The following is a 25,581-nucleotide window of genomic DNA, read 5'->3' as shown; positions in this document are numbered from 1 at the left end:
AATGCTCCATAAAGCTATCATTTATTCCATCCAGGAACGTTATCTCTCTAGCGTGACCCGATGATACATTTACCCAGTCTATATTGGGGTAATTGAAGTCTCCCATTATTACTGCGCTACCAATTTGGTTAGCTTCCCTAATTTCTCTTAGCATTTCACTGTCCATCTCACCATCTTGACCAGGTGGACGGTAGTATACCCCTATCACTGTAGTCTTCCCCGACACAAGGGATTTCTACCCATAAAGATTCAATTTTGTATTTAGTCTCATGCAGGATGTTTATCCTGTTGGACTCTATGCCATCCCGGACATAAAGCACCACACCGCCTCCCGGGTGCTCCTCTCTGTCATTGCGATATAATTTGTACCCCGGTGTAGCACTGTCCCATTGGTTATCCTCTTTCCACCATGTCTCTGAGATGCCAATTAAGTCTATGTCATCATTCACTGCTATACATTCTAATTCTCCCATCTTACTTCTTAGACTTCTGGCATTAGCATACAAACATTTCAAAGTTTGTTTTTTGTTTGTATTTTCATTCTGCTTTTTAATTGATAGGGATAAGTTAGAACTTTTTAGCTCAGGTGAGTTTTTAGTTACAGGCACTTGGACTACTTTTCTAATTATTGGAACCTCACTGTCGGGATGCCCTAATTCTAATGCATCATTAGTATCCTTTGAAGATACCTCTCTCCGAACCATGTATGATGAGCTGTAAGGGAAACATCCAAGCTCCAGTATTTGGGGGAATTTCAGTGGATGCACAGAGTTACAGAACTGGAGGTGCAGGATTTATATTGACATTCTGTCCCTTCCTATATATTCCAGACTGCACTTTCATAGCCATATAGTATTAGTTGAATGAGGCTATCAAATGATTTTATAGTGTGAAACTGACCAGCTTTTTAAAATTACGCAGAAGACCCTTTGGACTTTTTTTATTAACACCAAATATTCAAAAGCTGTGTTCATCCCATTAAGCTCATACATCTCATTAAAGAGGTAAATTGAATATTTTATTATTGTTACTCATAAATTAGAACAATAACATTAATCTTGGAATATTATATATTTTATTATAAATGAAAGGTTTTCACAAGATAGGTTGTGTCATGAAACATTTTAATATGTATATATTTAAGGAAACATACATAAATTGTTGAAATACATTTCGTTCATTTAACCTTTAACCTCTGGTTTGCTAGTAGACTGAATTACTGTGTCCCGAAATTATGTTTGTCTAAAAAGTGTGACACCAACATGAAAAGTTCGGAAAGCTCTGCTCTAAGGACTCGATTCTGCAGACAATGTCCATTTAAGTCCATAGGGCTTCCTAGTGGAATCCTTTCTTGAAGCTAAAAGGACTCGAGACACATCCTCTGACAGATCAAGGGGTTGCAAAGTCAATCCCTCGACATCTAAGCAGTGAAAACCAAGAACCTGATGTTGGGACAGCGCAACCAGCCCGGATCCTGAGTGATGAGATCTGGGGAGCCCCCAGCCTGACGGGGAAAATTTAAGGACATCTCCCAGAGGAGTGGGAACCAAATCTGTCTCAGGCCAAAATGGGGCTAAGAGTATCACGGACCCCCTATCTTCTTTCAGCTACAACTGAGTCTTTGCAACTAGTGGTATCGGAAGGATATGAATACAGCAGGACCCTGGCACAACTTCTCACTGCTGGACTCGAAGAGACAGAACCTGCTGCCTTCTGTGAATGGGAAGACACTTGATGACCTGTCTTTCTGGTCCCTACTGATGTCTGACATCGAGGCAGTGAATGCTGATACATCACTAGCGTACGCTTCAGCTCCTGGGTCCTTCATCAATGCCTCCAAATCATGTGCCAGTGCCAGGAAGTGCTAATCCATAAGCTCTAGCCAGGACCATCATCCCCTAGAGGTCATGGTAATGCACAGGAGAGACCCCTGGATGTCAGGCATAGGAGACATTATCATGGGGTGCACATCTATCGTATGCTGTGATAGACATGACACTGGCGCATCAAGGACACTGCTGGAAGCCTTCTGCCTGCTTATCCATGGCGACCAGAAAACTAGGGAAGCAAAGTCAAACTTGATGGCTACTGAACGATCGATGACCAATGACACACCAAAGCAGCAGAGAGAAAAACACAGAAACTTAAAGAAAAATGACTGAGAAACCTACCTAGGAGTAATTATGAACAGAGAACAAGACTGCAGGGTCCCACAATGAATGATCCTGCATTGAAAAGTTTCAGTGAAAGACCAGAGAAACAGTAGAGTGAGGAACCATGACCGGTGCGCTCCAAATATAGAGACCGAAGGGACCCTGCATGGACACGGAGTATAGTCCCCTCTCTCACTAACTCCTTCTGCACTTCCTCACATTACACTCAAGTTTTAACTCCTCTGAATAATTTTCTCTCATCTGCACTGTTTATCAGCTCAGTCACTGCTCCCTTTTGCAGATCATTCATGAATCTGTTAATCAGCACAAGTCTGATATGGCCGGCGCCTATAAAAGTTAAACATGAAAACTAATGGCTGTGCCATTCACAGTAACCCAGCTGTGCTGTCTGACAGTACCGCAGGTGGCTGGAAACGCACTGTGGGACAGATCATGTTATGTAAATCACACACTCTGCGGCTTTGGGTATCTGAATGTCAATAAATGACCCAGACACAAGCACTGCCTGTCCCAGACACCCTGTGAGTGATTACAGAGATCTGCAGAGGAGCTTGTGAAGGGGTCTCTGCACTTCCACTCTCCAGCTCAGCAGTTTGACCCCGCTCCCTCTTATTCCTGCACTCACCTGAGCAGCTGCTTTTCCCAGTGCCTCCTTCCTCTGATCCCGGCTCATCCCTGATGTACGGCTCTTCCCCTCGTTCAATGTGGGATATAATCTCAGGGGTGATGGTCGGGGAGCCTGTTCCTGGGGTAAGAGCACTGCATTAGGTTTCTCACAGTCACTCAGTATAATATCACTGCTCATTTTCTGCAGGAGGATTGCACTGAAGGGAAAGATGCACTGAGAGAGACATTCAGATACCTTGTGGGCTGCACCAGGGCCCCAGAATGGGGCGTTTTCTATAGGTTCAGAGGTGGGGGAATAAAGCAGGTTTCTCAGTATCCCCTCGGAACATATGAATACAGTGCAGTGCACATACATGAACTAAGCATGACCTGAATGCAGATTACAGCCTTTCAGCCTCACAGCAATCCTGCTGGGGTAAGGATCCCCGGAGTCTCTGTGCTCCCCTGAGGAAGGAACCTGTGGGGTCTCAGAGCTCAGGCACCAACGTCATCTGTGGATGATTCTTATCCCAGTCTAATAAAAGGGATCACGGCCCACAGAGGGTCCAATCTCCTCCAGGACTGATACAGGTCACAGGCTCTGCTGGTCAGGTTTATTATGGGCGCTACAGATAAAATCAATGTCTGAGACCCTTCCTTGTATATCGGGCATGAGTCGGATGATTCTCCTCTAAAAACACAAATCACCACTTCAGCTCCCCCTCCTCACTACAATTAACAGAGCCCCAGGTTCCTGCTGCAGATTTTTCAAGATTCTGCAGCAATTGTGGCAAATTAGCATAAAGATTCGCACCTCAGACCATGCAAAAAAAAAAAAAAAAAAAAGTCAATTTTTTTTTTTTTTTTTTACTGAAAACCATTTATATTGTTCTAAAATAATATTTAAAAACTATATACAAATAAAAAATGTACTAAATACAAAAATGAAAAAGTTATCAGCTTAAGACAAACTTACAACAGGGGCCTGCAATTCCAGTCCTGGCTTTCAGATGAATCCACAATGAATATGTACGAGGTACATATGCAAGCACTGCCTCCACTGTATGCAAATATATCTCATGCATTGGAGAAATTACTTACCTGATAATTTTGTTTTCCTTAGTGTAGACAGATAGACTCGGGACCAATGTGTTATGTGCTCTCCTGCTAGCAGAATGAGACGGAGTCAGATTTCAAAGCTGAGGTCACCCTAGATAACTCCTGCAGTGACCTCAGCCATTCAGTATTCTCTTCAAAAGCCATGGTGGGCATACTATTGAAAAACGAATACAATTTAAGAACTTGATTAAAAACTTGATTAAAACTGGTGACCGTAACTATTATAGATGCCCTGATCTAGACATAGGGTGATCTTTGGGATTGAGATTCATGTGCGATTCCTTGGCATTGTTCATGGGCAGCCATGGGCGGGATGCCGAGTCCATCTGTCTATACTTAAGGAAAACTAAATTATCAGGTAAGTAATTTCTCCAGTTCCTAGCATGTAGCCAGATGGACTCAGGACCAATGGGATGTACAAAAGCTACTCCCGAACGGTGTGGGAGGCTGCCCGCGGTCTGGTCAGCACTGCCCTTGCAAAGGCTGCATCCTCTCGAGCCTGGACGTCCAGGCAATAGAACCTGGAGAAGGTGTGCAAGGAAGACCACACTGCTTCGCAGATGTCGACAGGAGACAGTAGCTTAGCTTCTGCCCAAGATACTGCCTGGCCCTAGTGGAACGAGCTTTAACCTGAAGGGGTAAAGGCTTCCCTGCCTCTACATAAGCTCCCATGATCACTTCCTTGATCCAGGCAAGCTATGGTAGCTCGCAAAGCTGCTTCGCTTTGTTTCCTTCCGCCATGAAGAAAAAAAACAAGTGGTCAGTCTTGTGCAACGGTTCTGTACATTCTAGATACCATACTAAACAGCTTACTGATGTTTAAGTGGAGTACGAGGCGGTAGTATTCCAAGCCCTTGCGTCTATCTAGGGACGGCAAGGAAATGGACTGGTTCAGGTGAAACTCCGAGACTACCTTTGGCAAGAGGGAAGGGATGGTGCCAAGCTGCAACGCTCCTGACATGACAGCGCCTGTAGTTCAGATATATGACGAGCCGAGCATATCGCCACCAAGAATACAGTCTTCAGCGTTAACAGGCGCAGAGACAGAGCGCGCAGTGGCCAAAAGGAAGGACCTGCTAAGAAGTCCAATACTAGATTGAGGTTCCATAGGGGGACCGGCAACTTTAAGGGTGGTCAGAGGTGTTTAACTCCTTTTAGGAAACGTGCCAAGCCGGATGTGTCGACAGGCGAACTCCATTCACCTCGCTTCTGAAACAGGAGAGAGCTGCCACATGGACCTTCAAGTTGAGGGACAACCATTTGTTCAGGCCGTCCTGTAACAATTCCAGAATCATGGGGGATCTTGGTCATCCGAGGGAGCACCCCTCGTTCCTCACACCAGGCCTCAAATATTCTCCAGATCCGCACGTACGCCAGGGATGTCAAGAACTTCCGCGCGCAGAGCAAGGTGTCTATTACATCCACCGAATATCCACGCTTCGTCAGGTAGCCCTCTCAAGGGCCAGACCATAAGACAAAACTGAACTTGGTCCTAATGAAGGATCGGACCTTGTTGGAGAAGGTTCCTGTGTGGGGGGAGGCATAGGCAGCTCTCCACCAGAAGCTTCAATATGTCTGCATAGCATGGGCATCTGGGCCAATCCGGGGCCACCAGAAGGACTAATCCTCTGTGGCGTTCGATCTTGTGAATGACCTGGCCCAGCAGAGGCCACGGAGGGAAGGCGTACAGTAAGTCCTTCTCTGGCCAGGTCTGGACAAGGGCATCGATCCCTTGAGCTCACTGATCTCTTCTGCGATTGAAGAATCATGGGACCTTCGTATTGTGAGATGTGGCCAGTAGGTCGATGGATGGGAGGCCCCAGCGATCTACTAGGAGCTGGAAGGCTCTGGTCAACAACTCCCATTCCCCTGGATCCAGACTCCCCTTGCTGAGAAAGTCTGCTCTGATGTCATCTTTTCCCACGATGTAGGAGGCCAAGATCCCGTGTAGATTTATCTCCACCCATTCCATAAGGGGGTCATCTCCAGAGACACTGGGTGGCCTTTGGTTCGTCCCTGGCCGTTCATGTAGGCAACCGTTGTTGCTAATCTAGCAGCACGAGCTTCCAGGCGGTTTATGTTCCAGCACACCTCTTCCTAGGTCCATCGCCTCTGGGTTGTCAATACATGACAGTGATCTTCCCCATCCTCGGAGGCTCCCAGCCATCGTGAGGACTAGCCAGTTCGGTGGGGACAGGCTTATACTTGCTTAGATGCACTTCCTGTAGCCACCACTGGTCCCGAGAACATACTTCCATCAGTAGGTGGAAGTGAATCGAGTAGTCTTGAGACAGTGGGTTCCAATGTGACAGCAGGGAGCATTGGAGTGGATGCATGTGTGCCCCAGCCCATGATACTATCTTCAGGGTTGACACCATCAGGCCGAGGACCTGGAGATAGATCCACACCCTGGGACGCATTGTGTTCGTCAACCAACACACTTAGCACATCAGTTTCCTTATCCTCAAGGGAGGGAGGAAGACCTTGTCCTGCTTGGTGTCGAACCGGACTCCCAGGTACTCTAAGGACTGGGAGGGCTTGAGACTGCTCTTGTCCATGTTCATGACCCAACTGAGTTCCTGAAGCAGAGACCGCACCCTGCTGGTCACCTGGAAGCTCTCTTCCAACAACGTTGCCTGGATCAGCCAGTCATTTAAGTAAGGATGCACCAGGATCCCTTCTTTCCTCAGTGCCACTGCCACGACCACCATAATTTTGGAGAATGTTCTGGGGGCAGTTGCCAGGCCGAAGGGCAATGCCTGGAACTCAATGCTGGCCTAGCACCACAAAGCGTAGGAAACGCTGGTGGTCTTTGACAGATTGGGATATGAAGGTAGGCCTCCCAGAGGTCCAGGGATGTTAAGAACTCTCCCGGTTGTACGGACATTATGACGGAGCAAAGAGTTTCCATGCGGAAGTGAATTACCAGCAGATGACGATTGATGCTCTCGAATTCCAGGATGGGGGCGAAATGAACCTTCCTTCTTGGGTACGATAAAATATATGGAATAACGCCCCATATTTTCCTGGGGTGTAGGTACCGGGGTTATAACCCTCAAACTGAGAAGCCTTATCAATGTAGATTCCACTGCCAGTTTTTTGTGCTGGGAGTGGCAAGGTGATATCATGAATATGTCCCAAGGGATGCTGCAAAATTCTAGAGCGTATCCTTCTCATATGTCGTATGAATAGCCAGCACAAAACGACACTTAGTGGACTCATAGCCAGCACAGATGACATCACACCTAAGTGAAAACGAAAGGTAACTGGACTCATTTCCTGGAAATTACAGCAGAGGCTTCTGCCCATAGTAACCAGGTACATACATATGCTCAAATTCATTAATTGGACAAGGGGCAGGCAAACGCAGACACCTGTTGATTGGCTGAAGGTAACCCTTTATAACGCTTTGCACAGACAGTCGAGCTCTGAACAGGGTTTGGGCATGCACCATTTGCTCTGTAATGCCTGCTGCTTCTGGAGAAACCACACCTTTCTCCATAAATAAACTTCTCACTTTTTTTTGACTCAAAGTTGGTCTTTATTGGTCTCTCTAGTCAGGGGTTTATATTCATGTCCAAAGTGGTCTCGACCCTCCTCCGATAGGGGGCCAACTATCCCTTTTCTATCTCCTTGTCCCGTGGATGGGTTGAACAAACTTCATTGGGAAATTCGGGTCGAACCTGAGCCAGTTCCTCTTTTTGGTTATCGGCTCGAAAGGACAGAGATGTCTGAAATGAGTTTCTGTAGGGCCGAAAGTGCTGGGAGCCCCTGGCCTGACCCCTCATGGGCGAGGGGCACTGTGACTTCTTTTTCTTATCTTCCGGTAGCTGAGGCACTGGAGATTCACCCCACTTACTGGCCTGCTTTTCCAATTCACTTCTGAATAGAAGGGATCCCTTAAAGGGCATCTTTATGAGGTTTTCCCTAGAAATTGCGTCCGCTGACCAATTTCGCAGCCATAGCTGTCTTCTGGCCACCACCACTGAGGCTATTCCTCTGGCCGAGGTGCACACTAGGTCAGAGCTTGCATCCACTAGGAAGGCGGTGGCGGGCTCCATCGCCTCTCTGGGATGCGCCCCTGAGCTATCTGCCTTTCTCGAGAAACAGACACGAACGAGCCACCAGGGAACAACAAGAAGTGATCTGCAGTGTCATTGCTGTCGCGTCAAAGGCTTGCTTAAGGATGGACTCCAAACACCTATAGTGTGCATCCTTCGAGGCCGCTCCTCTCTTTACTGGGATAGTTGTTTGCTTCATGACTGCGCAGACCAGGGCGTCCTCTTTTGGGAAACATAGGTGCTCTTTGGCCGCCGGGTCCAGAGGTACAGGTCAATCAACTCCTGGATGGCTTCCAGCGTTGGAAAATAGGAAGAGGCTTTCCGTAAAGACACTAGGATGGGACTCCTCTTTGGTTCCCACATAGGGTCCGTGCCGGGAACTCCCAGAGTCTTCAGGGTCTGGGAGACCAGGGCTGGCAATTCATCTCTGTGGAAAAACCGTAGCATGGTCTGTTATGGCTCCAGACCTGGAGGGATTTCCCCATCCTCCAATGAGTCTGCATCCCCATCATCATTCGTGGGGTCTGGGTCCCTGTCAGGGATACCCTTGGTGAGGCGAGGCATGACCCGAGGCAGCGCTAATAGGGCTGGGAGGACGAGGCCTTCCCAGCTGGGGCTCAGACCGGGCAGGGGCTTGAAGGTCCTGAAAGAGTTCCACCCAAGAAAAGGCCGCCGGGTCCATACCTAACCCAGACGAAATGGGGTAGGGGCTGCTGAACTGCCCTCTCCCAGGGAGGACGCAGCCCCTGGGTTGTTCAGATCCAGAATGCTACCAGATAAAGTTGTGGCTGACCCGTCCTCTGACTGGGAGGGGCCGGGCGAAGTTCTGAGAGTCCAGCCCTCCCTGGGCTTCCTCACAGTGCTGACACAGACTGTACAGCCCTAATATGGCAGGCAGCGCCCAAAGGGAGTGTCACTTGTACTTCTTGTTGCCGGGGCTAGATCTTTCTCCAATTGAAAGGTAAAATTTAAAAGTTAAATTTCCTCTTCTAAAGATAGGGAAGGCACAATCCACATCTGCTAGGGAGGCAGAGAGATACTGAATGGCTGAGGTCACTGCAGGGGTGGATCTAGGGTGACGTCAGCTCTGAAACCTGACTCACAGGTCTATACTGTAAAGTGCTGTTGGAGATTCTTCGTCTGCAACTCGCTGTGGGCGCACAATTGGGACGCGTAAAGCGATCCTGCGATACAGTCTCCAGTTTCACTCGTCCTTAATGCTTCTTGAAACCAACGCATAACCCTTTCCGCACGCAGCATGTATATCATATGTAAATGAACGAATTAGCTATTTAGTGAAGGAATTAGCTATTCCCTCCGATACTGTGACGCGCGCTCAGATTATCTCCTTTGTAACCCACTATTTTGCCGCGTCCTTAGCCTGTTAGTTTACCGCCTACCCTCTACCTGGTGTTAGTCCTGCACCATGGACGACCTCCATATATACTAACCCGCTTTCAAACTGCATTCAGCCCTTTTTGCATGAACGATGCTGCACGGAACTCCGACTGCATTAGTTATTTGCTTAAAGCGTCGTGACGACACACCTTGAGCGCCGAAATCGCACGGGTCGCACAGGCGCGTATTCATTCACTGCCGGTGGGGGCTGCCGGAGGCCGCTTTCACCGCCGGCTCCCTCCGCCTGGATGAATGCACACCCACCCGCCGGCTCCCGGATAAACGCGCACCCGCCCGCCAGCTCCCGCCGCCTGGATCGAACGCACGCCCGCCCACCCGTGTGGAGATGGGGGATTCGGAAAGGTGACAAGGTATTTATATATATATTTATTTATTCATATATATATATATATTTATTTATATATAAACAACTTTAGCATTTTATGAGAACTGTAATTTTTTTTGTAAGCCGCTGTCAGCTCCAGTACGGAACATGCGGGATGAAATAATTTTTTTAAGCAAATAACTAATGCAGTCGGAGTTCCGTGCAGCATCGTTCATGCAAAAAGAAGGGCTGAATGCAGTTTGAAAGCGGGTTAGTATATATGGAGGTCGTCCATGGTGCAGGACTAACACCAGGTAGAGGGTAGGCGGTAAACTAACAGGCTAAGGACGCGGCAAAATAGTGGGTTACAAAGGAGATAATCTGAGCGCGCGTCACAGTATCGGAGGGAATAGCTAATTCCTTCACTAAATAGCTAATTCGTTCATTTACATATGATATACATGCTGCGTGCGGAAAGGGTTATGCGTTGGTTTCAAGAAGCATTAAGGACGAGTGAAACTGGAGACTGTATCGCAGGATCGCTTTACGCGTCCCAATTGTGCGCCCACAGCGAGTTGCAGACGAAGAATCTCCAACAGCACTTTACAGTATAGACCTGTGAGTCAGGTTTCAGAGCTGACGTCACCCTAGATCCACCCCTGCAGTGACCTCAGCCATTCAGTATCTCTCTGCCTCCCTAGCAGATGTGGATTGTGCCTTCCCTATCTTTAGAAGAGGAAATTTAACTTTTAAATTTTACCTTTCAATTGGAGAAAGATCTAGCCCCGGCAACAAGAAGTACAAGTGACACTCCCTTTGGGCGCTGCCTGCCATATTAGGGCTGTACAGTCTGTGTCAGCACTGTGAGGAAGCCCAGGGAGGGCTGGACTCTCAGAACTTCGCCCGGCCCCTCCCAGTCAGAGGACGGGTCAGCCACAACTTTATCTGGTAGCATTCTGGATCTGAACAACCCAGGGGCTGCGTCCTCCCTGGGAGAAGGCAGTTCAGCAGCCCCTACCCCATTTCGTCTGGGCTAGGTATGGACCCGGCGGCCTTTTCTTGGGTGGATTTCTTTCAGGGCCTTCAAGCCTCTGTTCAGGTGCAGTCGGCTGCTGCCCCTGCCCGGTCTGAGTCCCAGCTGGAAAGGCCTCGACCTCCCAGCCCTATCAGCGCTGCCTCGGGTCATGCCTCGCCTCACCAAGGGTATCCCTGACAGGGACCCAGACCCCACGAATGATGATGGGGATGCAGACTCATTGGAGGACGGGGAAATCCCTCCAGGTCTGGAGCCATAACAGACCATGCTACGGTTTTTCCACAGAGATGAATTGCCAGCCCTGGTCTCCCAGACCCTGAAGACTCTGGGAGTTCCCGGCACGGACCCTATGTGGGAACCAAAGAGGAGTCCCATCCTAGTGTCTTTACGGAAAGCCTCTTCCTATTTTCCAACGCTGGAAGCCATCCAGGAGTTGATTGACCTGTACCTCTGGACCCGGCGGCCAAAGAGCACCTATGTTTCCCAAAAGAGGACGCCCTGGTCTGCGCAGTCATGAAGCAAACAACTATCCCAGTAAAGAGAGGAGCGGCCTCGAAGGATGCACACTATAGGTGTTTGGAGTCCATCCTTAAGCAAGCCTTTGACGCGACAGCAATGACACTGCAGATCACTTCTTGTTGTTCCCTGGTGGCTCGTTCGTGTCTGTTTCTCGAGAAAGGCAGATAGCTCAGGGGCGCATCCCAGAGAGGCGATGGAGCCCGCCACCGCCTTCCTAGTGGATGCAAGCTCTGACCTAGTGTGTACGTTGGCCAGAGGAATAGCCTCAGTGGTGGTGGCCAGAAGACAGCTATGGCTGCGAAATTGGTCAGCGGACGCAATTTCTAGGGAAAACCTCATAAAGATGCCCTTTAAGGGATCCCTTCTATTCAGAAGTGAATTGGAAAAGCAGGCCAGTAAGTGGGGTGAATCTCCAGTGCCTCAGCTACCGGAAGATAAGAAAAAGAAGTCACAGTGCCCCTCGCCCATGAGGGGTCAGGCCAGGGGCTCCCAGCACTTTCGGCCCTACAGAAACTCATTTCAGACATCTCTGTCCTTTCGAGCCGATAACCAAAAAGAGGAACTGGCTCAGGTTCCGCCTGGATGAATGCATGCCCACCCGCCCGCCGGCTCCCGGATAAACGTGGGCCCGCCCGCCGGCTCCTGCCGCTGCCACCTGGATGAATGGGCGCCCACCCACCGCCGCCTGATCGAACGCGTGCCCGCCGGCTCCCGCCAGTAAGTTTACTTTTTTTTTTTACACTTTATTCCCTTTTGTTTTAATTTTCGCCCTGCGCCTTGCTTCGGGAGGGGGGGAGCGAGGGCTGGCAATCCCCGAGCGTAGGAGAACCATCCACTTCCTGGTACCTGTCATTTCAAATGTCACTTGAAATGACATTTGAAATGACAGGTACCAGCGCACCCCGGGATACTGTATAGGCGCTGAATATTCCGCCTATACAGTAAAAGGGGTTTCGCTTCATGGATGCGCGTTGAGCACGGGTTGGATGCGGCTTGCATTTGCAAGCAATTTGAATAGAGTATCGAGCGGTAGGTGAAGAGGACTGTGCGTGCGGGGAACGAGGGTGCGCCCGGCACTGCCGCACTCTTTCTACAGCGGCCTTAGAGTATCGACCTGTCAGTCTCCATCTGCTGGCAGGGGAGCACATAACCCATTGGTCCTGAGTCCATCTGGCTACACACTAGGAAAATTCATTTTAAGAGTGAAATGTCACTTTGTTTTACATGGAATCAGTGCAACCATCTTTAGTATAAGTACTTCAGAAAGTCATAGTTATCTTCCCAAGCACAGGATCTTCCACAAGCTGTAAATGCCCCCAGCATCAGCAGTTTGCCAGGCGGTTACTTTTGGACACATTTTATTTATTTAACACTTTTATACTGACATTCGTGGGTACATCATATTGGTTTACAATGAACTAAGAGAAATACAGCGAACAAGACAAAAGGGGGAGGGGTGCAAATAGCAATAAAAATAGATTAACTAATAAGGATAAAAGAGTAAAGGAAAACAGTAATCAGATAACAATAAATATATTGATAACATAATAGGGGTTAGTTTGGGACAACAATATTGGGAGAAAATAAATAATGTAAAATGATAAAATGGAGGGGAGGGAGCTGGAGGACTTATGCTGGGAAGGCCTGCCAGTCATATATACTATATCATGCTTAGCTTTCACTATCCCTTTCCCTCATTTATCCCCATCCCCCTCCTCTTCCTCACTACAATTACTAAGAAATACTTTCCCTTTCTATCCTGTTACACTCCTCTCCCACCTCCTCTCCCTCATTTATCCCCATCCCCTCCTCTTCCTCACTACAATTACTAAGAAATACTTTCCCTTTCTATCCTGTTACACTCCTCCCCCACCTCCCCTCCCTCATTTATCCCCATCCCCCTCCTCACTACAATTACTAAGAAATACTTTCCCTTTCTATCCTGTTACACTCCTCCCCCACCTCCCCTCCCTCATTTATCCCCATCCCCTTCCTCACTACAATTACTAAGAATTCCTTTTATTTATTTATTTTTGTGAACTGGGAGTTTCCTCCTGCACCTTTGTACTTTGAGTTCATTCTGATCCAGACCTGGAACTGGTGCCGTTAGCCTTCATCCCCTATTTTATACTCCTCCCAAAATATTAGTCTGCTCATTTCAATGATGGAATCCTGCAATCACAGACCCTGAATTAAACCAGTAGGTGTCACCCCTGAGCAATGACCATGACTCCCTGCCCTCTCCCACATAAAAGCTATGAACACCACCTCTGTAGTGTCCACTGCCCCAGCTGTTTCAAGGAGCAGAAGACCCAGCTTCACTCACTAATGGTATCTTCTGTTCTCCCCTCCCAAAAATATGAGTTAAAAAAAATAATAGAGTCACTCATTACCAAGTAAGTCGAGGATCTGATAATTCTCCTTCATCACATTCTTGTAAAGTTCCTTCTGCCATTCTTCTAAATACCCCCACTCCTCCTGGGAGAAATAGACAGCGATGTCCTCAAACGTTACTGGGACCTGAAATACAAATCAGAGACACTGCAATAAGGGGATTAGCACCTACCTCCAATTCTGAGTGAGTCTAATTGCGCTAATCACATGCAAATACATGTGACTGAGGCTATTAGCATTCATTCCAGATGCAAAACAAATTTGGTCTAGGAGCAGGCGTTAATTGCTGAGCGCTCCATAAACCAGTACAGAAAAGCAGAAAAAATTGCTTTTCTGTACTGCCACCTGCTTAGTATCGTTGCAATATTAAGTAGATGGAAAAACAAAATTAAATAAAGTTAAAAAAATAGAACCCCCCCCAAACACTGGCAGTCGGGTGCAGGAAACAGACGCTCTAATGACAAGCGTCTGTTTCCTGAACCCCCTGGCTGGGCACGATAAACTCGGCATCGATTTTCCTAACTGGCGGACCGCCGACGCTGATCGGGTTCTCCTTAGCAAGGAGGCACAAGCGTCCCTAGCGCCTCTTTGTTAAAGCGATTCCCTAATTTAAATATTGCATGCGCGCAAATTTATTGCATAGGCCCAAATTTCCCCCTTAACGCGCCCTCTCTTACCCTTGCCTGATTTCCTTCTTATTTAAATACTTCATGGGGCGCACATGGCTGCTCGTGCATCTGCCCACCAGGGTTAATATGGAGAGGGAAGGAAATTGGGGGCAATCTCCTACCTGAGCAGAAGCTCCTGTAGGCATTTTCCTCTCTGCTGTTGCTGCTTTCAGGATTAGACATAAAAAGGGGGCTGGGGAGGAGCTGAGTGTTTGCCCCTTGCAGTTATAGGGGAAAATAAAAACTCAGATCTTGGAGGAAGGGAAACGAGTTCCTTTTCCCGGGCTCTGATCTCTCCCCGCCCCTTTCCAAGCGCATACTGATGACATCACACAGGAGACGGGCAGAGCTTTACAGTGACGGCACAGATTGATGACATCACAGAGAGTTTGTAACATGAATGGCACTGGCTGGAAGTTTTCTTTTCGAAGAGATCAGGAGAGGAGTTTCATACAATAATAATAATGACCAGGCTGGGTTAGACCAGGAGATTTTCAGTTCATAGTTTCTCTCCCCCACACAGTCCTAAAAGAAAAAATATCTTATTTACCCTGGTGAGCACAGGCGGGAGGAGACGTGCTGCTCCCTATTCTTCACCCAACCTAACCAGCACAAAAGTCCTCAGCAAACTGTAAATCCCCTGAGGCAGCAAACTGCATATGGCATGGTCACATTAGTAGTGCGAGTGTGTAAGGCTAAAGAGGTTTCCTTAAGACACCAGCTCACCAGATGTAGTCTCCCAGGTAACTCACAACAAAATAAAATTAATACAAAAGAAAATGAATATAAGTAGAGAATTTCATAAGGAAAAGTTTTATTTTGTTTTAGAAATAAACTGGCAGTGGAAAATAGTAAGATCTGGTTCTAAAAGGAGGTGGCTGACATAAAAGCAAAAAAAAGCAGCTTTTCTAGGGTGTAGCAGATGGAATCAGGACCAATGGGTATAGTGCACTCCTGATAGCAGTTGGATACGGATCAGATTTCAATCTGACGTCAGCCCTAGTACATACACCCTGCAGGAAGTGCAGCTCTTCAGTATTTTTCGTCTCCATAGCACTACCTGCACTCTCTCACAGCGTTAGAACAAATCCAGCGGAGAAAAATCCCAAATTCAGGAGAAAACTTACCTCTACAGACAAGTCCCGCTCTCCTGCGGTGATACCCTCGGGTTCCTCCCCCAGTTGAGAATTTCCGAGGTGATTTCCATGGTCCCTCGGAGGTAAGCCTCGGTCCGGCAGCTGATCCTTGGCGGGGACCTAGCCCCGGACTTCGGGCGCGGCTGAGAGGCAGCGGGTGCATCCTCGAGCACAGCGGTGAAGGTATTTGCCCTCTCCCCCCGCAGCCGGAGACTGCCCGGAACGAAACCGGGAAGCACCGAAGACAAGGTAAGGTAGAAATCTTCTTCTAAGACTCCAGTCTCTGAAGTTCGAGGAGTCACACAGGTCGCCGGCCGGGATCAGTGCTGCCGGGTTGATCCGCCCTAGCAGGGCTATGCCCCGGTTACATCCAAGGGTCCTCCCACGTGGAGACCCTCCGAGGTGGTCGCCATATTGCCCGCGTGGTCGCCGTCGCCATTTTGGCCCTATTCGCCACTCTATCCGCTGCCTCGACCCGGGCGCACAAGGCTAGTTAGGTGCACAAAATACATGTGCGCATAAGGTTACACGCACAAGTGCCGTGTGTATAAGATGCACGAGCTTACTGGGCCGAGCGCATAACTGCGGCTTAGGCGCACACCTGCGCGCACACAACCCGCACGCACATCTTCGACGCACCGAAGCTCATAAAGATTTATGCGCCTATATCCATGGCACCACTGGAAACGGAGATCAAGGCTCAAGGCCTCTGCCCAGCATGTCACATCAGAGCCGCACAAAACAAAGAGGCCAACGCCCTGTGCGTCTAGTGCGAGGAGGCCTTGGGAGATCCAGCCCAGGGCCAGTCCCACCCAGGGACGAGTACTAGCTCCTCAATGAGTACCCCGGACCTAGCAAATTCTAGCAGGACTCCCCACTCAAACGGGGACCCCCAGGGACTCAGCGCCCCCTAGCTTGGACCCAGCATCCATCTCATGGGTGGAATTCTTCAGAGGCCTACACACCTTCGTTCACATGCAGATGGAGCCTCCGGCAAAACAGCCACAGCCTCCACCAGAAGTCCTTTATGTCCCAGGCCCCTCTAGGCCCAGACAAATGTTTCCACCGCCCAGAAGTTCCACCTATGGGGATACAGATAACTCTGAAGAGGAATCAGAGCCCCTAGAAGAGGGGGAACGCCCCCCGGGGACAGAGCCTCACCGGACCATGAGACGCTTCTTCACCAAGAGCGAGCTCCCAGACCAGGTCACCCACAACCTGAAGGAGCTCGCTATCCTGGGCACAAGCGCTTCAGGGGACCCTAAGACGAATCCCCTGCTAGAGGGTCTCCACCAGACTTCCCGACATTTCCCTCTGTTACAAGCCGTCCAGCAGCTAATTGACCTGGAAAGGAGTGCTCCAGAGTCCTCATTCAAAGGGGGACGGGCTATGGCAGCCATGTACCCTCTGGACCCGGCGGCCAAAGACCTTCTGACATGCCCAAAAGTGGATGCCATGGTCTGTGCTGTCTCGAAGCGCACCACCATCCCAGTGGAGGGAGGTGCAGCGCTCAAAGATGCTCATGACCGACGTCTGGAATCCACCCTTAAACAATCCTTTGATGTCGCCGCTAAGTCCCTCCAAATAGCGGCCTGCTGCACCGTGGTGACACGTGCCTGCCTATCACAGACCAGGAGCAACACCCCTGGGGAAGCCATGGAACCAGCAGTATCATTCCTTGTGGATGCTGCTTCTGATCTGGTGTGCACAGCGGCTAGAGGTATGTCATCAGCTGTGGCAGCCAGGAGGCAACTCTGGCTCCGAAGATGGTTGGCCAGCACATCTTCCAAAACGCAACTCACAAGGATGCCCTTCAAGGGATCCCTCCTGTTTGGCAGCAAACTAGAGAAACTGGCTAACAAATGGGACGAGTCCCCATTGCCGCGACTACCGGAGGACAGGAATAAGAAACACCAACGACCCTTTCCCCGATCTTCCAGGGGCAGAAGTTTGCAGCGCTTCAATCCATACAGAAACTCTTATCATGCGCCTCGTCCTACAGGCAGGAACCAGTCTTTTCAGAACAAGCACAACAAAAGGGGAACCAGCTCGGGCCCTGGCCCCAACCGCACCCCACAATGAGATTCGGCCGACCTGACCAAAGGAAGAAGCCATAGGGGGCAGACTTGCCCTATTCTACCACAGATGGGTCGAGATAACTTCGGACAAGTGGGTCCTAACCATCATTCGAGAGGGATACTTCCTGGACTTCCTCTGAACCCCTCAGGACAAGTTCGTGGAATCCCCCTGCCACGACCCCTCCAAGAGGGCGGCAGTGGAGGCTACTATGACCAGATTACTGGCCCTATAGGCCATAACCCCAGTGCTTCTGCAACAAATAAATACTGGACACTATTCCATTTATTTTATCATCACCAAGAAAGAGGGAACGTTCAGGCCCTTCCTGGACCTCAAGTCGATCAACCGCCACATGAGGATCCCCCGCTTCCGCATGGAAACCCTACGCTCTGTAATAAGGGCGATACAACCTGGAGAGTTCCTCACATCCCTAGATCTGTCGGAAGCCTATCTACACATCCCAATTCATCAGGAACACCAGCGCTATCTACGCTTCAAAATCCTGGACCGTCACTACCAGTTCCGGGCATTACCCTTCGGGTTAGCCACCGCACCCCGGACGTTCACCAAGATAATAGTGGTGGCAACACTGAGGAAGGAAGGAAGGAATCCTCGTATACCCTTACCTAGACAATTGGTTGATCAGGGCAAAATCCCCAGAGGAAAGTTGCCAGGCAACCAACAGAGTCAAGACCCTACTGGAGAGCCTCGGATGGGTGGTGAACACAACCTGCAACCCTCACAGACCCTCGAATACTTAGGAGTCTGATTCGACACCAAGGAAGACAAGGTCATCCTGACACCGGCGAGGAGATTAAAACTGATGAACCAGTTGCGAACCCTGCTGAGCAAACATCGCCCCACAGCATGGGACTACCTACAAGTCCTCGGTCTCATGGCATCCACACTGGAAGTAGTACCATGGGCAAGAGCTCATATGAGGCCCCTACAGCGCTCACTCCTATCGCGATGGAGCCCACTATCTCAGAACTACTCCGTATGTCTATCGCTCCCGGGCAAAGTTCGAACCCAACTACACTGGTGGCTACAAGACGGCCACCTGAGCCAGGGAAAGAGACTATCCTCGCCGACCTGGATCCTGCTGACCACGGACGCCAGCCTACGAGGATGTATTCCGCGCATTAAGAAAGGTGGAAGGAAGGCAAAACGATTACCGTCATGGTTAAAAGGTGAGGAGAAAGAGACTATTTTAGCCAAAAAAACATCCTTCAAAAATTGGAAGAAGGATCCATCTGAAGAAAATAGGATAAAACATAAGCATTGTCAAGCTAAGTGTAAAACATTGATAAGACAGGCGAAGAGAGAATTTGAAATGAAGTTGGCCATAGAGGCAAAAACTCATAATAAAAACTTTTTAAAAATATATCCAAGGCAAGAAACTTGTGAGGGAGTCGGTTGGACCATTAGATGACAGAGGGGTTAAAGGGGCTCTTAGGGAAGATAAGGCCATTGCAGAAAGACTAAATGAATTCTTTGCCTCCGTGTTTACTGAGGTTGGGGAGATACCAGTTCCAGAGATGGTTTTCAGGGGTGATGACTCAGACGAACTGAATGAAATCACTGTGAACCTGGAAGATGTAGTAGGCCAGATTGACAAACTAAAGAGTAGCAAATCACCTGGACCAGATGGTATGCATCCTAGGGACCTGAAGACTGGAGGGTGGCCAATGTAACCCCAATATTTAAAAAAGGCTCCAGGGGCGATCCGGGTAACTATAGACCTGACTTCAGTGCCGGAAAAAATAGTGGAAACTATTCTCAAGATCAAAATCGTAGAGCATATAGAAAGACATGATTTAATGGGACACAGTCAAATGGATTTACCCAAGGGAAGTCTTGCCTAACAAATCTGCTTCATTTTTTTGAAGGGGTTAATAAACATGTGGATAAAGGTGAACCGGTAGATGTAGTGTATTTGGATTTTCAGAAGGCATTTGACAAAGTCCCTCATGAGAGGCTTCTACGAAAACTAAAAAGTCATGGGATAGGTGGTGATGTCCTTTCGTGGATTACAAACTGGTTAAAAGACAGGAAACAGAGAGTAGGATTAAATGGTCAATTTTCTCAGTGGAAAAGGGTAAACAGTGGAGTGCCTCAGGGATCTGTACTTGGACCGGTGCTTTTCAATATATATATATATATATAAATGATCTGGAAAGGAATACGATGGGGGAGGTTATCAAATTTGCGGATGATACAAAATTATTCAGAGTAGTTAAATCACAAGCAGACTGTGATACATTACAGGAGGACCTTCCAAAACTGGAAGATTGGGCATCCAAATGGCAGATGAAATTTAATGTGGACAAGTGCAAAGTGTTGCATATAGGGAAAAATAACCCTTGCTGTAGTTAAACGATGTTAGGTTCCATATTAGGAGCTACCACCCAGGAAAAAGATCTAGGCAAAATCGTCGGCTCAGTGTGCTGCAGCAGTCAAAAAAGCAAATAGAATGTTAGGAATTATTAGGAAGGGAATGGTTAATAGAACGGAAAATGTCATAATGCAACCAAAATGATAAAGGGGATGGAACAACTCCCCTATGAGGAAAGACTGTTCAGCTTGGAGAAGAGACGGCTGAGGGGGGATATGATAGAGGTCTTTAAGATCATGAGAGGTCTTGAAGAAGTAGATGTGAATCAGTTATTTACACTTTCAGATAATAGAATGACTAGGGGGCATTCTATGAAGTTAGCAAGTAGCACATTTAAGACTAATCGGAGAAAATTCTTTTTCACTCAACGCACAATAAAGCTCTGGAATTTGTTGCCAGAGGAGGTGGTTAGTGCAGTTAGTGTAGCTGGGTTCAAAAAAGGTTTGGATAAGTTCTTGGAGGAGAAGTCCATTAATGGCTATTAATCAATTATACTTAGGGAATTGCCACTGCTATTAATTGCATCAGTAACATGGGATCTTCTTAGTGTTTGGGTAATTGCCAGGTTCTTGTGGCCTGGTTTGGCCTCTGTTGGAAGCAGGATGCTGGGCTTGATGGACCCTTTGTCTGACCCGGCATGGCAATTTCTTATGTTCTTATGGTGGCCAGAAAACAACAGACCTGGGATTGGGAATCTCATCGTATAATGATTTTTGCAGATATTTCCCCCTTCACCCTGAAAAGAAGAATGGACTTTAAAGATATCACTTTGGTTTTGAGGAAGGAGGGAATACGTTACAGATGGATATTCCTATTTGGCATTGCTAGGGCCATTCCAGGCATCACTAAGAAAGCCAAAACAATTCACATGGTGAATATGGCAGGGACCGAGAAGCCAGGTCATTATATGGCACCAGTGGACACTCCAAGATGGCAACGGGTCAGTAAAGGTGGAAAAAGACCACATAGAAACTCTGAGGGTGACAGACTGGAACAGAACAAAGGGAAAGGTTGAACGTCGCCACTACAGAAATTGTTTGTGACAGTTCAGTTCAAGTTCGGGAGAATCAGCTTCAAGAAGTGGTTCCGTTATGGACATATTTTCCATGTAACTTAGTCTTAGTCATCGTAACTAATAGGTAACTTAGCTCTAGTCATCTTGTAAATTATATATATATAGCCTATTTTGTATTACATTTCATTATTGTATATATTTACAGCCTATTTAGTATTACATTTTGTTATTGATCTTTTCACGTTCCCTGTCAAGTGCTAATTAAGCGTAGTTCTCTGTTTATTGTAAACTGATGTGATGTCACCATTGAACGCCAGTATATTAAAACTGTTAAATAAATAAATAAATAAATAAAATATTTCCCAATATATCAGAGGTTCAATTTATGTTTATTACAGTTGATGTTTCATAATTGTTGGTCACGGGGGGAAGGAGCAGGTTCCGTGGATGGCCACGCCCTCATTAGCTCAAGCAGACATGGTTTGGGAACTGGGATGCGGGGCTACTAAGTTCAGAGGGGGCGGGGGAGGAGGGTATGGGGATAAATGTGAATTTAGCATGTTATATAGTCACACAGGATAACAATCTTCATGTTAGAAATGCACAGTGTTCTTACAGATGGGCAGCAAGAATGCAGCGGTGTGAGGCCAGCCTGGGAGATGGCGCTCTGCGCGTTGGAGGCTGCAGCATGGAATTTAAGAATATGGATGGCTCATTTCTCATGATAGTGGAGGAGTAGCCTAGTGGTTAGAGCAGTGGGCTATGAACCTGGAGAATCCCACATGGGCAAGTCACTTTACCCTCCATTGCCTCAGGTACAAACCTAGCTTGTGAGCCCTCTGGGGGATAGGGAAATACCTCCAGTACCTGAATGTAATCCACTTTGAAGTGCTGCAAAAAGCAAAATCTAAAATAAAAAAATTTAGGAATGATGTCAATCCAAATTTTATCTCTTGATGATAAGAGGCTAAATAGTCCACAGAAAAGACGACTATTGAGAACTGAGGCCCAAAACTTGAGAGCTGATATTTTGTTTCTCCAGAAACTCATTGAAACGCCGGTATGAACGGCTGCTTAGTTGGCCTCTTTTTCCCCACCAATACCATGCTGCGGCTTCTAAATTGTCACGATACTCAGGGGTGGGCATACTATTGCCTAAAGACCTACAGTGTCAAGTCTTAAAATCTCTGGAAGACCCACTGGGGTGGTATTTATTATTGCAAGTGGAAATGAATCAGGAGAAATATACGTTGTTAAACATATATGCTCCCAATTCTGACCATTTCGTATTTTTTTCTATCGCTTGGGGCACCTGTTATAGAGAGTAGTAGAGGGACATTTGCTTCTAGAAGGGGATTTTAAAATCACTATCCAGCCTCGTATAGATAATTCCTCCGGCTGTGGGGTGGGGACCAAGATGGGGCGAACCCGCCTTAAGACGCTTATTAAGGAAAGAGGCTTGCAGGATGTGTGGCGTCATAGAAACCCTACAAAAAGGGACTACACATTCTTCTCTCACCCACACCATTCCTATTCTAGGATTGATTTCTTTTTAGTGGATAGGGTAATTTGCCTTATGGTTAGGGAGACGGATATAGGTACCATTACGTGGTCAGATCATGCACCGATTTGGTTAAAAATTAATTTACAAGATGTAAAGGGAGGGATTAGATATTGGAGATTAAATTACACCTTGCTGGGGGACGAATCTTTCTGCCAGACAGTACGAACTGCAATTGAGGAATATCAGCGTTTTAATGGGGAATCCACGGATTCCAAATCCTTGTTCTGGGATTGCTTAAAAGCGGTTCTCAGAGGTAGTTTCATATCTCAAGCTTCTTGCCGAAAAAAGGTGAAAATGGAGAAAATAGCTACACTGAATGCTAAAATTTCCCAGCTGGAAAGGCAGCATAAACTATCTCTATCCTCACATATCTATGCCCAATTACAACAAGCCAGAGAGAGTTACAGGCCAATGATATTGCCTTTCAACCTCAGCGGGTAAAACAAGAACATTTTGAGTGGGGAAATAAGGCCGGGCGACTTTTAGCACGCAAGCTGAAAAAACAAATAGCCCAAAACCAAATTACACGCACAAGGGCCGCGGATGGCTCAATACAGACTAAACCGCAGAAATCCAAGAGCGATTTTAACAATTTTATGGCACCTTGTATGCAGCTGATTCTAATATCCAGGATGGTAGATCTGCATCATATCTAGCCACAATTGAGTTACCCCAGCTCACAGAGGAGGAAAGACAGTTTTTTGAAACTGGTATATCCCCCTTGGAAATTCAGCAAGTAATAACAGAGCTTAAGACCAACAAGGCCCCAGGATTAGATGGCTACATGGGCTTTTTTTTTATAAAAAGTTTAGGAACCATTTAGTTCCCCAGCTAATGGCGGTCTATAATGCCTTGCAAGGGGGCGAATCACTACCAGTGGGTGCAAATGTGGCAGGGATCACCACATTAGCCAAGCCGGGTCGGGATCCCATGGAGTGTGGGTCATATAGACCCATATCTCTAATTAACCTCGATTTGAAAATTTCTAGCAAAACCTTTGGCCTACCGCCTCAATAGAGTTATGGCAAAGTTGACACACCCTGATCAGGCAGGATTTATCCCAGGGAGGAAAGCTGCAGACAACGTCTGGAAGATCATAGACTTACTTTTGGTGGGCTACACAACATGATACACCGGCAGTGCTGCTTGCTGTAGATGCCGAAAAGGCCTTTGACATGGTCCACTGGTGTTCTTATTTAAAACTTTAGAAAAAATGAACTTTGGCCCCAAATTTGGCAATTGGCTGTTTAAATTATATGAAGACCCGAAGGCTCAAGTTAAAGTGAATGGCGTTTACTCAGAACCTTTTCCTATATGTAGGGGAACGAGGCAAGGTTGTCCGCTGTCTCCTTTGTGGTTCGCGTTGTTTCTTGAACCGTTTACTACGAGTATAAGAGGCAACGCATCTGTTACCGGGATACGAGTTGGGGACACAGACTATAAAATGTCCCTATTTGCAGATGACGTGTTGTTCACCTTATCAGAGCCCCAACAATCTCTCACCGGAGTAGTGGATATGTTGCAGGCTTTTGGTTCGGTGTCCGGATTCCGCCTTAATCTTGATAAATCAGAAGTGCTCAATATATCTCGGCCTGCAGAACAGCTTGCCTGCTTGAAAACACGATTTCCTTTCAAATGGGCTGGGAAACATATTAAATATTTGGGCATTTGAATCAGTAATAAACTGGAAGAGTTATTTAAGTTGAATTATACCCCTTTATCAGCCAAGATTTTCCATGACCTGAACAATTGGACGAATTATTCCATTGCTTGGGCAGGGAGAATAGGAACGATAAAAATGAATGTTCTTCCCAAATTCAATTATCTATTCCAATCACTCCCGATACATATTCCTACAAAGATGCTAAAATGCTGGCAGAAATGTTTATTTGTATTTATATGGAAATGGAGACCCCCCCCCCCCCCCCCCGGGTAGCCCAAAATGTGCTTTATAATCACAAGTTGAGGGGCGGTATGGGGATTCCCCGGCTTCAGGGATATTATGCAGCGGTGCAACTCAGCGCGATTTTTGCATGGCATAAAAGGGGAGAAACCCCCGAGATGGGTGGACATAGAACAGACAGCGATGAGTGGACATAGAACAGACAGCGTTGGGAGCTATGCCGATCACTCCCTGCATCCACCAAGTGTCCGCGTGACACGTGGCGGATGCAGGGAGTGATGACTCCGTCTCTGCAAACCCCATTTCGTGCTTGGGCACAGTGGAAACAAGCAATAATAGGCTCGAGGGCTTACTTCCACAATAGGAAATTCTCTCCAGGATGGGATACCTCCCTCTACCGGGAATGGAAAAGAAAGGGCATTCTCATTTTGGGACAGTTGTGGGATAGGGAGGGAGTGATGCCTTTTAATCGCCTCCGAGATCTCTTCCAATTACAACCCACCAAGATATTCCCCTATCATCAAATGTGTCATTTCATACGGAAAGAAGTTATAGAAGGGGAGCTGAAACAGGGAAAGTTGCAGTTCGAGGGGTGGTGTGAGGTAGAAGATCGGATCAAGGGAGGGCTCGCCAAGATATATGGGTCTTATACAGAATGCCAACACTGGTAGCCCCAATTATATTAAAGCTTGGGAGAAAGACCTGAATAAATCTCTTTCTAAAGACGAGTGGGAGCAGATATTTCTGAATACTAAAAGGTGCTCTATTTCCGCTTCCCTTACGGAAAACGGATTCAGAGTACTATTTCGCTGGCATTTTACCCCACATTGTGCTAAAATCAGCCCAGATGATTTATGGTGGAAAGGCCGTGGACGTCCGGGAACATTCTTTCATATGTGGCGGGAGTGTCCTAAAGTGGGCAGACTATGGAAGGAAGTAGCAGATATTATACAATGTAGTTTGGGGAGAAGCATTACTATGTCACCAGACCGGGCGTTACTGAATGTCCCGATCGAGGGTCCCCGGAGTGACAGTTAGTTATTTTCCCAAACTTGTTCTGGGTACACGGTGCATGTTGGCGACAACTTGGAAGCAAGGCCATGGTACCTTCGGTGGACGTTTTACTTCAAAAATTGGGCAATATGATAAGAGTCCAAAAACACCATAGCATCCCTCGATTGAACCAGGT

General features: G+C 47.5%; 1 protein-coding gene across 1 annotated transcript in view; it reads right to left on the bottom strand.

The window, feature by feature from the left end:
* The window catches only part of LOC115085883 (gastrula zinc finger protein XlCGF26.1-like), a 33,371-nt gene extending 18,732 nt beyond the window's left edge, over positions 1-14,639 (bottom strand). Inside the window, exons 1-3 of the mRNA XM_029592421.1 lie at positions 14,423-14,639; positions 13,632-13,758; positions 2,800-2,919 (exon numbers count right to left, since the gene is read on the bottom strand). Coding sequence (XP_029448281.1) covers positions 2,800-2,919; positions 13,632-13,758; positions 14,423-14,446 — 271 coding nt within the window. The 5' untranslated portion in view covers positions 14,447-14,639. The remainder of the gene's footprint in view (positions 1-2,799; positions 2,920-13,631; positions 13,759-14,422) is intronic.
* Between the last annotated feature and the right edge of the window lie 10,942 nt (positions 14,640-25,581).

The sequence above is a fragment of the Rhinatrema bivittatum genome, chromosome 2 (assembly GCF_901001135.1).
Source record: "Rhinatrema bivittatum chromosome 2, aRhiBiv1.1, whole genome shotgun sequence".
Lineage (NCBI taxonomy): Eukaryota > Metazoa > Chordata > Amphibia > Gymnophiona > Rhinatrematidae > Rhinatrema > Rhinatrema bivittatum.
This window is presented reverse-complemented; position numbering and strand designations above follow the sequence as displayed.